The sequence below is a fragment of the Erithacus rubecula genome (assembly GCF_903797595.1).
Source record: "Erithacus rubecula genome assembly, chromosome: 4".
Classification (NCBI taxonomy): domain Eukaryota; kingdom Metazoa; phylum Chordata; class Aves; order Passeriformes; family Muscicapidae; genus Erithacus; species Erithacus rubecula.
This window is the reverse complement of record NC_136686.1, coordinates 56,716,219-56,730,827: the sequence shown is the minus strand read 5'-3', so window position 1 is coordinate 56,730,827 and position 14,609 is coordinate 56,716,219. Positions and strand designations below refer to the sequence as shown.

General features: G+C 43.2%; 1 protein-coding gene across 2 annotated transcripts in view; it reads left to right on the top strand.

Moving 5' to 3' along the window:
- The first annotated feature begins 312 nt into the window (after window positions 1-312).
- Window positions 313-14,609, top strand: part of LHFPL3 (LHFPL tetraspan subfamily member 3) — a 228,923-nt gene continuing 214,626 nt past the window's right edge. The window contains exon 1 of one of the 2 annotated variants that reach the window (XM_079303186.1): window positions 313-984. In XM_079303186.1, coding sequence (XP_079159312.1) covers window positions 516-984 — 469 coding nt within the window. In that variant the 5' untranslated portion in view covers window positions 313-515. The remainder of the gene's footprint in view (window positions 985-14,609) is intronic. The other variant, XM_079303187.1, reaches the window with a different exon arrangement.

Here is a 14,609-nt window from a genome sequence, read left to right as displayed (position 1 = left end):
CGGTGTGTAGTGTGAGGTGCGCGGTGTGCAGTGAGCAGTGTGCGGTGAACGGTGCGCGGTGTGCAGTGAGCGCTGCGCGATGAACAGTGTGCGGTGTGCGGTGAACAGTGCGCGGTGTGCAGTGAGCGCTGCGCGGTGAACAGTGCGCGGTGTGCGGTGTGCAGTGAGGGTGAGCGGTGTCGGGTGTGCGGTGTGCAGTGAGGGTGAGCGGTGCCGGGTGCGCGGTGTGCAGTGTGCGGGTGGCGCCCGGCGGCGGAGGGCGGGCTGCGGGGCGGGCGGTGCGCGGGGCCGGCGGCGCTGCGCTGAGCCCCGATAGGCGGCGGCGGGCGGTGCCGGTCTCCGCCGCTGCCGCGGCTGCTGGTGCTGGCGCGGAGCCGCTGAAGCCCGGCAGAGGGGCTCGCCGGCTCTCGCACGCAGCGGCGGCGGCGGAGTGCGTCGCGTCGAGCGGAGCCAGCGAGGAGGAGGAGGAGGAGAAGGAGGAGGAGGAAGGGGAGGGGGGCACCTTCTCGCCGAGGATGCCCGGAGCGGCTGCAGGGACGGCGGCTACAGGAGCAGGCTCGTCAGGAGCGGTAGCAGCGGGGATGCTCCCAGCTCAGGAGGCGGCCAAGATCTACCACACCAACTACGTGCGGAACTCGCGGGCCATCGGCGTGCTCTGGGCCATCTTCACCATCTGCTTTGCCATCGTCAACGTGGTGTGCTTCATCCAGCCGTACTGGATCGGGGACGGCGTGGACACCCCGCAGGCGGGCTACTTCGGGCTCTTCCACTACTGCATCGGCAACGGCTTCAGCCGGGAACTCACCTGCCGGGGCAGCTTCACAGACTTCTCCAGCCTGCCCTCGGGAGCCTTCAAAGCTGCGTCCTTCTTCATCGGGCTCTCGATGATGCTCATCATCGCCTGCATCGTCTGCTTCATCCTCTTCTTCTTCTGCAACACAGCCACCGTCTACAAGATCTGTGCCTGGATGCAGCTGACCTCGGGTGAGTGGAGGCAGCGGCCCCGGTGCTGGGGGGCCCCGCGCCGCCCTGTCCGGCACAGCCCGGGGGCACGGGTGGCTCTGGACAAACTTGCGGCGCAGGCGGCGGAAGAGGGGCGGGGAGGGGTGGGGGGGCGAGGGCCGGGGGTGCCCCGCCGGGGCAGGATGCTCGGGGGTGCCGCGACACATCGGCACGTCGCCGAGCGGCGCCCGTGCCTGCCCCGGGCCGCCCCGCTGCCCGACTGGGCGGGGGCCGGGCCGGGCTCAGCCCGCGGCTCCTCGCCCCTCTCGGGAGTGCCCGGGGGAGCTGCCCGGTGTCGGTCCGTGACCCGACCCGTGCGGAGCCCCGGCAGCTCCAGCGACGGCGGGCGGGTGTCCTGTGCGTGGTCTGTTGTAAAGGTCAGGAGAAAATGGCAGTGGGGACAATTCGAGCAGGCGACGGTGGGTGAAGGCAGCTGCCCGCCTGTTGGAGCTTAGTCCTGGTCCCACAGCTCCAACTGAAGGCAGAGCCCACTTCGGCTTCATGGGAGGGGTTGGCGAGGTCTTTTGCTGGTGAACTGGAAGGGCAGCTGAGGGCGTTGGATGTGGCATGCTATGAGTTTTGGTTTGGTTCTCTTTCACTTGTCCACAAGGTTTATTTCCCACTACGTGTTAGGAGTGTAAAGAAAAAGAATTAATTTCAGTTGCTGATTTTGTTTCAAAAGATCTCCTGACTTCATTTGACTTTCCCCATCACTTCCAGTGCCACTCTGGGGAAAGCGTATGGTAAGAAAGAATGAAAACACCAGGGCATCCCTTTCTGCATTTCCAGCACAGCTTTCCCTCCGAGTTAGTGGAGAACTGGTTATTTGTGTGCAGGTCAGAGGGTAATGAGAAAATAATGGTTTGTAGAACTAAGATAGTAATATAAGCAGTTTTAATGAGACAGAAAATGTTAATTCTTCAATCATTTGAGGAAAAAAGGGGCTAACATCAAAGCATACCTGTTACATGTCCTCCTGGTAAAACCCTGAAATTGAGAAGTTTTAGAAGAAACAGGAATAAGCTGTTAGGGAAACAGAGCAAAATGTCATCAAAATGGGCTCACAATCACTTTTTCAGTCCCCTTAATTGACCTACATTCGTTTCAGTTTCTGAGCAAAAATTCTTTTGAGTTTTCTACTGAACAGCTTGAGCATTATTCAATTTGCCATCTAGTCCACGAGTCTTGGTGGAATTCTCTGGTTTGTATGAAACAGCTTTAACCATTTCTCTCTCTGATGATGTTGTTCTGTGTGCTGTTATACATTTTTATGCTGTTTCTGTCACTGAAGTTTCCTTGTAATTTCTCTCCATATCACTTGAGCAGCGTTCTGCAGGCACTTGAGGTTGCTAGGTTTTTCCCAGTTCCAGTGAGTTTAGTTTTGGGTTCATTATCTCTGTACTGGGAGCCCCTTTGATGCTGGTTGTTCCTCTGTCTCTTCAGTTACATGCATTCTGATATGGTCTGGTTAACTGTACACAGTCCTGTCCCTTGGCTCTGGGCTAAGCAAACTGTTTCATCTTTGCATGACTGATGTCTCCTCTGCCCCATTAAGGACTTCTGCTTTCAGCTGTCTCCTCTCATGGCTCTGCTGCTAAAAGGTGCCATGAATATCCACTGTTTTGATGCATTTCAGCATATTTTGTTCATGTCCAGTATGCAGTTGGACAGCACAATTGCCAAACCCCTTGCACTTTGCAACATCAACATCTATTTTCAGGGTTGCACTTCTTCATGCCCAGAGGTGCTAGTGCAAGGTAGATAAAATGAATCTGCTTCCTTTACTGCATTTTGTACAGGTGAACAATAATGTTAAAAAACCACCATAAGTGACTGATCTGCTGGAGGCCAGTCTATACCACGCTGCACCTGTGCAGGTGCAACTGGAGATACGTTTTCAGGCAAAGCAAGACAGAATTTTTGTCATCTCCAAAGCTGGTAGATGCATTCTTGGCATTAAAAGTCAACAAAAGGAGCTTTATGAGAAGAATCACTTCTCAGACTGCTTCCCTCCAAAATTAGTAAGGGAATACATGCATAGCCAAGTGTTCATTTGCTGTCTTTCCCAAATTGCACACGAATATCTTGGAAGAACTGGAACAATGTTGAGTGTTGAAAGAACCCGATTTTATTTTTTGCTCCATGTTTTACCTTAATTCAGTATTTACCTCACTGTACATTTCTGTATTGCTTTAAACAATTTCCTCAGGGAGAAAAAACTACCAGAATGTCCATATTGCCTTGGGTTGCATCCTTTGAAGAAAACAAAGGTGGTGGGACAGAAGGAAAACTTAAAGTAAAATGTGTAGTGTTATAATAATATATTTTCTCTAAGCTATACGACCTATTTCTGTAATTAGTTTACTATTTGGAGAGTATAAGTAATAGATAATAGTGAAAATACTTGTTTCAGAAAAAGGAATATAGTAATGTCATCTATATATGCTTATAGTTCTGTGTAGTACAGGAACAAAATCGAATCTGAAGTAGTGAAATAAAGAAGCATGTGAATATAGCTTTGGTTTTGCTTGCTACTATGCTACTATGTACCTTCATAGTGCTAGCATTCAGTTAGGTCATATAATACTTAAAATTGATGTAATTTAAGTCCTGTTATAATCAGGTTTCCTATGTGGGATCATGCTTGGTTTAGGATTGCAAATAAAAGCTTAGGAACTGATGTCTTTAGAAGAAAGATTTGGATCACAGTCTGTCCTGCATGAGTCATTATGAATTGTCAGCATGATATAGCTCTTGTTTTGAAAAGGTGTTTTTTAAATAAGAATAAGATAAATGGTATCTTGGGCACGTACACTTTCAGTCCTTGTTGCTGTCTAATCATGTCTATGACTAGACATGTCTATGACATGATAAAGAAGCAAAATCCTAAGAAAAAATGTATTTCCTGTGTATGCATGAGTACAGCATAGATTAGATGGTCTTATGATTTAGCCATAGCCAATACTGCCTTTTTTGTTGCATGTGCATAATGCTGTCAGGGTACACTTGATACTTTGAGAGCCAATGTTGGCAGCCTCATTCTCCATCCCCTAAACCACCTCTTCTGTAATTGCAAAATCATAGGTACAAGCAGTTGCATATGCACTCACCTAATTTGAGCAGCTGCATGATCACAAACTCTTGAAATCATTAGGAATTCGGTATTATTAGGTATTATTATTAATTATTAGGTATTATTATTAAAATTTGCACACAAATAAAGATAATTCTTGAGATTTATTCCTTTATAGATTAAGTAATTTAAACACTTCCTTTCTGTCATTGTGATTTTTTTCGCTATTAGATATTTGTTATTATTTTTTTCCTTTACTAGTATGTTTCAAGCTATAAGAAAGAAAAAAGTAATGAAAGCAATAAAAAGGCACAGAAGTGTCCCATGGACAAATAGGATGAAACCAATATATGGGTTTTTCAACAGAGGCCTAAGCCCATGCCCACAGTAAGAGGACCATTGAACAAAACATAGAAGCTCTGTACTTTGGCAAATTACAGTCCAGTGATCTTTGATAGTTGTCTGTAACCTGGGCCCATGAAAGCATCATAGCAGCTAAAGCTCATTTTGCCCTCTGTATTTTTGGTTCTCCAGCACTCATACTCAGGGACTTCCTCAGATGGATCTTGGCATTTACAAGCTCTTGCTGGATTTTGTTTTTGGTCACATTTTGAACCTATGTAAACTTTTAGCATTTGCAGTGCCCCAAAGCAAGGAGTTCCACAGCATAATATATGTTGTGTGAAGATTCAATGGTCTTTGTGTTTTAAGTCTTGTTCCTGCCCATTTCTTTGACATTCTCAGCTCATGCACTGGGAGAGGCTGTGAACAGGGAACTTGGAGGAACATTCCCAGTCCTGGCTCTGATTACACCTTTGCTGTATCCCCTCAGTTACCTGCTTTTGAGACCTTTGGCTTCTTAGTCAGTCCTAATTGTTAGATTGTACCAAACTTGTGATCATCCTTGCTGCCCTGCCTGTAGCCTTTTCCATTCTACTGTGTCTTTTCAGAGCCTGTGGGACCAGACCTACACACAATATTGAAGACAGACAAACCAGCCATTCATACAGGACTAAATAATCTCTCTTTTGTTCTTCATTCCTTCCCTAGTAATCAGTAATACTCAATTTTTCGCTGTTAGTGAACAGTGGGCTGATATTTTCACACAACTGCCTATTACAACCCCAAGATCTCAGTCGTGAAGTGGTAATAATCACCTTGGGGCACATAGTACAGTGTAGTTAGGTTTTCCCCCCTTAAAAAATGACCTCATATTTATCTACACTGAATTTATTTGGACTTTTTATTGCCTAGTCACTCAGTATTGTAAAGTTTTTCTCCCCAGTCAACCCTTATCATATCTATCCTGAATGAGTGTCTGCAGCTAACTTTGTCACCTCACCATTTATCCTGTTTTCCAGCTCATTTATAAATAAGCAAGTAGCTCCCAAGTTCCAGCACAGATCCCTGCAGGATTCCACCACTGACCTCTCTCCACTTGAAAAATTGACAGTAGTGTCCTACCATCTGCTTCCAATTATTTATCCTTGCAAGGACATTTATTTTTATCCTCTGAAAGTCTAGGTTTTTAAGACCTATGAATGATAGATTCATCAAATATCTTTAGGAAATCCAAGTAAACATTGTTAATGAAAACCATGATACACATTATTTTTTACTTCTTTGGAGAACTCTATCAGTTTTGTGAAAAATTAAAATAAGTGTATTGGTCCTACCTGACTTCCTTTCATCACACAAATATGTCATGTTTGTACACATGCTGACATACATTGTTTCTTTCATAGTTCTACTGATTTATATGGTACAGGTGTTGGTCTTTCTGTGGTTCCCCAGGTTTTCCCTGGACTTCTTTTAAACCAGTTTTTAAAACTGGTTTCCTATAATTCAACTGCCATATCTTTGAGGACAAAGTACCATAATGAAGAGGTTATTACATGCCACAATTAAAAACTTGTTTAAAACAGGGAATTGTTTCAGAATGAAAAGGAGAAATTCTTCATTGCAGCTGTGTTGTTTGCCTTTATGCTTGAGATCAGTCTGCAGGACCAGGTGACTTTTATGTAAGAGTCTTAAAAGGCTTGACCTTGATGCTCTTGAAGCCTTTGTTACTGCTGTTTGAGAGATCCTGGTATAGGGGTAAATTCCAGAAGGATAGGAAGAAACCCAGCCTTGCATCAGTATTTGAACAGGATATCTCGTGGAGTCAGACAAAGATCTTGGTCATAGCCTCAGAATCCTTAACAATTTGTTGAGAGAATAATTTACATTTATGGCTTCTGAACTTTGCAGGTGGGATAATTTTTTTTTTTTTGTTTAACAAATGACAGTTATTGTCTAATAAATTATAGTAAGGATAGATAATTGCATAGACTGATTTGGATGTCATAATAACATGGGCTTATTTCTACAACTTGTATTTTAATACACTAAATGCAGTGTAAGACTACTAAAAATCAGAATCATGGAATCACAGAACCATAGAATGGCCTGGATTGGAAGGGGCAGGGACACCTTCCACTAGATCAGCTTGCTCAGAGCCCCATCCAACCTGGCCTTGGACACTTCCAGGGATGGGTCATCCAGAGCTTCATTGTTTCACCACCTTCATAGTGAAATATTTCTTCCCAAAATCTAATCTAAACTTTTTAGTTTCAGTGTGAATCCATTTCCCCTTGCTGTGTCACTATGTTTCCTTGTAAATAGTTCCTTGCCATCTTTCTTGCAGGCTCCCTTTAGGCACTGGAAGTCCTCAATTAGGTCACCCCGAAACCTTCCAGGCTGAACAATCCCAGTTCTCTGAACTTTTCCGTCTCCTTTCCTTATAGGAGAGGTGCTCCATCCCTCTAAGCACCTCCATGGCCTTTCTATGGACTTTCTCCAAAAGGCTCAGGTCCTTCCTGTGCTGGGGACCCCAGAGCTGGATGCAGCACTGCAGGTGGGGCTCAGCAGAGCAGAGGGACAGAATCCAATTTAGAGGGAAGGATGTTGTGGGGCACCACGTCAAAGGCTTCACAGAAGTCCAGATAAGTGACATCCATAGCCCTCCATTTGTCTACTTCATCATACAAGTCCCCTGAGCTGGCCAGGCAGGACTGGCACGTGCTGGCTGTCCCAAACCACTTCCCTGTCCTTCATGTGCCTTGGCACAGCTTCTAGGAGGATCTGTTCCATGACCTTCCCAGGCACAGGGGCTGACAGGTTGGTAGTTCACAGAGTCCTCCTTTCTACCCTTTTAAAAATAGGTACAAGATTTCCCATTTGCCAGGCACCTGGGACTTCACCTGACTCCTTTGACTTTTCAGAAATCAGGGAGAGTGGTTTGGCAACGACACCATCCAATTCTGTCAGAACTCTGGGATGCATCACATTAGTTCCCGTGGACTTACATGTGTTCAGGCTGGGGGTCATGAACCTGGTCTGTACTTGCAGTCAGGAGCATTTTGCACCCCCATCCTGCAGTCCACGCTCTCAAGAGGTGTGGGAAGAAAGGTTGCCATTGAAGGCTGAGACAAAAAAAGTTGTTGAGTACCTCAGCCTTCTCCTTGTCAGTTGTTACCAGTTTTGCAGCATTGCTTATCAGGGGATACATCTTCTTTGACCTTTCTTTTCTGGTTAATACACCTCTAGAAGCGCTTCTTGCTACTCTTTGTATCCATTGCCAGGTTCAGTTCCCACTTCAAAAAATGTAGGAGGCATCCTACTGATGGGAGAATTATTATGTGTTATGGGAAACAGTTACTTGGAAGTGAAATTACAGACTGTAGTAGAAGGACATCTGCAATTGAGCTCTCATGAAGTTGAAAAGTTCAGTGCTGTCTCAAAATGTGTATGCAAAATTTGGACACCTTTGTCCGCCTGGTTCCCATGCCTGTTCTGTCTAGGTCAAATATCTTTCATGATGCCCTTTCAAGTATAAAGTAGAAAGGATCTCAGAACTGATTTAAATAAATGAAAGAAGAAGAGCTAAAAGGATGAATTTTCTTCCTATTCAAAAGAAGATTAAAAATTGACAGATGATGGCATGTGAGGACCTACAGGGGAAGATTTCAAGTCATGCAGTGCTCCTTAGCTTGACAAATGCTGTGTTTGGAAGCTGAAGTTACACAAATTTGCATTAGCCGTGAGGTATGTGCATTTGTAACCTTTTAAGTTGCATTTTTCATTTGTTAATTGTCTTTACTAACTCACCAGAAGCAAAGGACCCTAAACAACAGTGCTGTCAGCTTTTGTTGCCACTACAAACTCCATATGTAATGTGGGAGGCACATGACAGGCAAAAGGGACAAGAAAACAAATCCAGGTATATCAAGAAGGTTTTTGAGCTTGAGTTTCATCATTGATGCTGATTTTAATAAAAGCCTTAACACCCCCATGACACCTGCAGAGTGAGGTGACTGAAGTTATTTAGTAGTCTCTGAACAGTAGTAGATGTTGGACCATCAGGGAGAAAATTCTGAAAAATCAGGGTTCTTGAAGGCTCTGAACATGGTATGATGAATATTGCCTCTGCATTTTGGGAAAGGGGGTGCTGGAGCTGTGCAGGCAGGCAGGGAGCAGGGAAAGAGCCAAGTGCCAGCAAATGGACTGCCTCATCAAGCCTATGAGGCATTAATTCAAGCAGGCCTGGTGCATGTGCTTCTTTTTCCCAGAGGAGAAATCATGCTGCCTGATTTTCTGTATGTTCAGCTCCAGAAGAAAGTTTCCCATTGGGTTTAAAGAGATCCCTGGAGCCTCCTTCAGCCCTGCCTGGGAAAGTCCCATGGTAGCCTGTGCTCTGCTGCTGTCACAGTGGCAGTGATGAGTACTGCCACTGGGAAGTGCTTGTGTCCTAGTGTGAGTCAGAAGGTTAGTTGGGGAGGTTGCAAAAATTACCTGAAGGCTTTAGTGGGAAGTTGTGGGTGAAGTGAGTGATGGGGCTGTGCAGCTTTTTCGGTTTCACTACACTAAACATTTTCATATACTTCATGTTTGGCTATAAAAGTGAAAGTAAAAGGGTGTATCATGTGAACAGTGGAAATGAGGGAGAAATGCTGTGTCCAGTGTCTCATCTCTAAGGGACTGCTTTCCCAAAATAACCTGTGCCCCAAGTACCAAAAATTCTCTCCTGCATCCCATGATGTCAGGCCTTTGGTAGCTAAAGTTTCCAGCTCCCCACAGGCTCCCTATCTCTGTAGTTGACAGAGGCACAGCATGTACTATACCTGGCAGAAAGCAATTTGTCTGTTGGTTTATATCCTGAGGTTGCCATCTAGATATGTTAAAGGATAAACTATCCCTGTCTTTCCACTGGTGGGAAATTGGGATTCTCTCTGCTTCCAGCTTTTCCACAAAACTTGAAGGAATTTCGTGTCTTGAAGGCTTGTACCATCAGTCAAATTTGGTTGAAATTGGTCATCAGGCTCAAAATTACACAGCCACATCTGTCTTTATCCCAGAGGGAACCTGTCTAAAATGTATCACGTAAGAAGTGAGTATCTTTTATTTTTATGAGTGATTTGAGATTTTGGTATAGAAACTTGTTTTTTGAAGGATAAAGGTGTTTTGGGAATGAAGAAGAGATATTTTCTTTTGGTTTAGAGTGTAATAAAAATTTCAGCATCTTATAACTCTCCCAATTGCCTTTTATGAACATCCTGGGGCCTGTGGTCCACTGTTTGAAAAACAGTAAGATAACAGAATTGTAAGATATAAAGGGAAATTCATAAAGTTATCCAGGCTATTTGAGGATGAATACCATTTCAGTGGGAAAAAGTATATGTGAGGGAAGAAAGAAAGGGAGAAAAAACTGGGAAAGAGTTTAAAAGAGAAGAATATTACCTATTGAAATGTGGGGAACTGAGAACTTGGGTATGGTTAGGAAAGAAAGATGGGAATGGGGTTTTGGAAAGATACTGGTGTCAAAGCAGCTCTATTTTCATGCAGCTGAAGGAACAACACTGGTATTGGATACAGCTGCTGCCAAGTTCTTTCAGGGATTCCTTCTAGAAGTTTAATGAAGAAAATTGCTGTATGCCACAATGAAGCCAGGAAGAGGGAAACATACAGATATTATCAGCAGTAAAAGGCATGGAAGAAAAGAAGACTAGATTTCAAACATGAAGGTTATTTTACCTTTGTGAAGTGAACCTTTTTAGCACTGTGGTATAAACAGCATTAGCTTTGATCATGCAAACATAAAGACAACAAACATATCAGAACAGAAAATCTGTGGTATGATCAGATGGTGTGGACTCAATATTTGAAAACTAACACGATCCAGTTGTGAGGAATGGCAGGGTCACAATATTGAGGCATTGCAAAGGAAGAAATAAAAATATTTTTCCTCAAAAATGGTGAAAGGAAAAAAAAACGTGAACAAGGCTATAGCCTGGAAAATGTGCAGAATTTGATAACATCAGTTGCTATCAGCATTGTTAAAATTGCAGTGGCAGCATCATGACAGTGAATAGCTGGAATATGCATTACTGTGTGGAACAGTGTGCAGCTCCCAGTTACTAAGAGAGAATTATGGCTAGAATCCTTAAAAGAGGCAATATAATAGACTTCAAGATCTGTCTATTCTAAGAAAGATATTATCCATCTTCATATTGGCATTCAGAGATGCAGAAGACCTGAAACAAGCTGGCCTTAGAATAAGAAGGTCATACTTACCAGGGGAAAAGGTTCTTTTATTTTCTCCTTGAGAAGCCAGATGCAAATTTATGAATTTCATTGATTTTAAAAGGTAGCTGATGGCGTCTGTGGAGAGCCTCTTTGACACAAGCACATCATGTGCTATTTCAGAGAATATTATTCAATCAAGTAATTGAGAGTGCATCAGAAGGAGAAAGCTGCGTAATAAACGGTTTGAAATAAATTCTTACAAACAGTTGATGAGTTGTCACACATTCTACTTTCGTTAATTTTCTAGTTATCTTTCAAAAGGAAAAGTTTATAGAGAGGAAAACTAGACATGCTATACTTGCAAGGTCAAAGACATACTGTGAGTTGAGAAGTTCAGAAAACGCTGTTTGTGAAACCTTGGGATGTTCTTTCGTTTCCTTCCAGAAGTCAAAAGTCACGTGCCTTACTTTGCAGAAGGTGACTGAGTGAGTGAGTGATCTCATGCAATTACCATGGCCAGGATGTGTCTTGCTAGACTGCACCTCTGCAACCTACCATAGTTTATTGGGCATGGTGAACCTTGTGTGCAGGAGAAGTGTGGATAAAACAGGGCAAGGTCCCTTAAGATCAGGGAAGGTTTTAGCAATGTCTCTCCCTCCAGTTTGACCTTTTTACTGTTGCTGTTTCTGCAGTGGCTGTGGCGGGTGGATGTTGCTCAGCTCCTCGGAGTTTCTTGATGGGGGCAAGGGCTTTGGAGAAGGTTGTTTTGCCCAGATGCAACAGCTTGTAAGCTGAAACACTGACATAAATGATCCTGTGCTTCTTGTAGAGAGATTTCTAAGCTTTCTCAGCTTGCCAGGGCCCAACAGAGAGTGATGGTTGCTGTGCCTTTACCCACAAATTAGGGGGGTGCAGAGTTCCCCCCTCTGCTGTAGAGTCAGCTGGCACACTGGCCAGTGTCCATACTATTACATTTTTACCTTCCAAAACTGGGTCACTAGACTCATTCTTTTGGGAACCATTCCTGGCATGTCCTAACTTGCAAACTGTGCCCTGGCAATATTTTGGAAGATTGTTGGATGGAACAGACTAAAAACACTCCTGTGACACATGCTGAGGGACAATTCTAACAATTTAATAGTGCAGGCAGTCAAGTTTCAATGCCTGAGAATGCTCCCTGGTACTGCTTCATTTATCTGTGTAGACATAACCAGCATGCAGCCAAGTCTCAAAATGAGGAGCTCAAGAATTAACTGTGCAGGAAAGTTAAAGTAACATGGAGCTAGTCCTTTAATTTGAACCAAGTTATACCTGCTACTTAGTGCCCTAGTATAAATTTCTGATTTGCTTTGTTTAAATTGACAACAATTAATCTCTGAATTAAAAATTTACATGCAATGAAGTTATCTTTGAAACTAGACTTAATAATCACCTTGAAAAAGCTAGATGTTTGTAATCTTTGGCAAGAGGAAGAAGTGATCAAAAATGTAGAACAAACCATAAAAAAAGGTTTTTACTTAGAGACAGTGGAAGAATGTTACCCACGAGCCTAAAAATCATAAATAAGACTTCTGTCTGATGTAGACTGTTTCAAAATCAGATTTTCCACAGGTATCTTCAGCTTGGCTAATACATCTTTGAACATTATAAAACTGTTATACATTGAGTGCATATACTTAAGAGACATTCAGTGTAATTTCACAAAGAGTTAATTCAAAGTTTGAAGATTAATTTAATGAGAAAAGTATAAGACTTTCCATCAAAATAAAATTATTCATCCTTGTAGCTTTATGTTCCTCTAAAGAAAGTTAATTATTACTTGGTTGCTGTATCCTAACATTTAGCCTTCCTATTACTGGTGAAGTTATATTAGACCATCATTAAAATAAAAAGGTTGAAATTGCAATGCATGGTCATTACACTAGAAAAATACAGTCCAAGACAGTCCAAACATGCAGATGTCTTACCAGCCACAGTCACTTGTGTTTAGTTCCTGTCAGGTATTTGTATTTGATCAGATTCCTCTGTTGGTGGGGCAGCAGCATGTCAGTGTGGCTCAGCAGGTGACACTTGGCTGTCTGTCAGCCTTGAGGAGCAGGGGCACAGTGCTGGCACAGGGAAAGGCCATGCAGCTCAGGGTGGGCAGCAGTGGAGACACTCAAAAGCCATCAGGTCACAATCCTGGGTAACCTGCTCTAGGGGACCCTGCTGGAGTAGGGAAGTTGGATGGAGCTCCAGTGGTGCCTTCCAGCATCCCCCAGGCCATGATGCTGTGAGGGAAGAGAGGGCTGTTCACCAAAGGATGGCAGTGGCATGGCAACCTGGTGCTGCTCTGGACAGGACACACATGGTCCTGGCACATACTTTGTGAAGTATTTCCACTGATTCAGGGCAATGCTGACATAATTAAGGATGCATTGTAATATTTCATGTGGGATTCTGGACACTGATGTGCAGTTCTGAATGAGTAGCTTCAAAAAGGAAAAACAGTGAGCAGTGATAGGTCTTGGGAAAACTAGGAAAGCTTGGTTAGTTTAATGTAATGTTTAAATGTAGATAAGATGTCTGTGCTGACTAAAAACACCTGGAAGGGCTAAGAACAAGAGCAAAGTAGAAGAACTGTTTGAGCCACTGATTTTTGCTTTGACTTGATTTGGTTACATGTCATGTAGCATTGTTAGAACAAATCACCTGTTGGCCTACTTTCCTTCACAACACTTTAAAAATCTCAGAAGTAGTTTATGAACCCCCTGGAATACATGGACTGTGGAGTGAAAACTAATGATTCTAAACTCATGGCTAATAGTGGTACCAAGAAGAAATGGATATTATCTGGATATAAATCACTTCAGGCTGAAAATTACAAGGTGGTTTCTAGCTATTAGAGCAGGAAGCTTCTACAGCAACTTTCTGAAGGAAGGAGATTTGGTAAAATACTGAGCTGTGTACTAGAAATGGATACATATCTGAAAGGCATTTCAGAATGCAGTGTTTGTAACAGCATGCCTTCTTCCTCCTCTCTTTCTCATTTCTGAAAACAAATTCATCTGGCTGAATGCTCTTTTCTATTCTACTCCCATTTGTTCTGTTTTTTAAGCAGTATCACTTTTATCTCAGTGATTTCTAGGATTAAAAATAGACAGTGACCAAGATCTGTAGATCTGTCAAGTGAGGCTCATTCTTGCCTGGCATTCTGATCAAACAGGCAAGGGTTTCCTTAAATTTCCAGAAGAACTGTAAAACTTTGGCAACAACAGCAGTTGTAGTGGTGTGCTTCATATTTTCTCTTTGCCTTCAGCATTTTCATGCAACTTGGATATTAAATTTCCTTAAGAAAGTATCATTTATGTTAACTGAGTACTGGTGTTTAAAAGTGAAAGCAATCAAAAAAAGGAATCTTCAAAATGTTAGAAAATATTGAGGTTTCAGGAAAATAATTTTATAAATCATCAGTTTTTTTACTAACCTGAGATGTAATTTTGCTAAGGATGTTTCCTGGAGAAGTTGTCCTGTGTTAGTTTTCCATGCAAATAATTATTTTCTGTTGCCACGCTGTTACATAAACAATCTTCCTAAATAGTTAAGAAACTCATCAAATCTCTTCATCCTTTTGATACACTGCTGCAGGTGTTGTGTTTTGTGTGAATAGGTTGGTGTCAAGTGTTGGATGTTGGAAGAAGGGACTCATTGAGTGGTCCTTGCTCACACAGGATGGGTAGCAGGGCGATGCTGAGTCCTGTCTGTCCTTGCTGCCTCTTTTCCTGCCTCCTGTGGCAGTTTCAGAGTTACAGAGAGGAGAGAGCACTCTGTCAATAGGCTAAACAAGTGTTCAGTGCTTCAAATAACTGTATTTAAGGCACACCCTGTGCTTCCAGTGAAACACTTGATGGTGTACATGTATGTGAAAACTCCTACATGCAGCATGGATACCAACAAATGCTGTTCAGGATTTTGCAGCCTTGGAGGGACA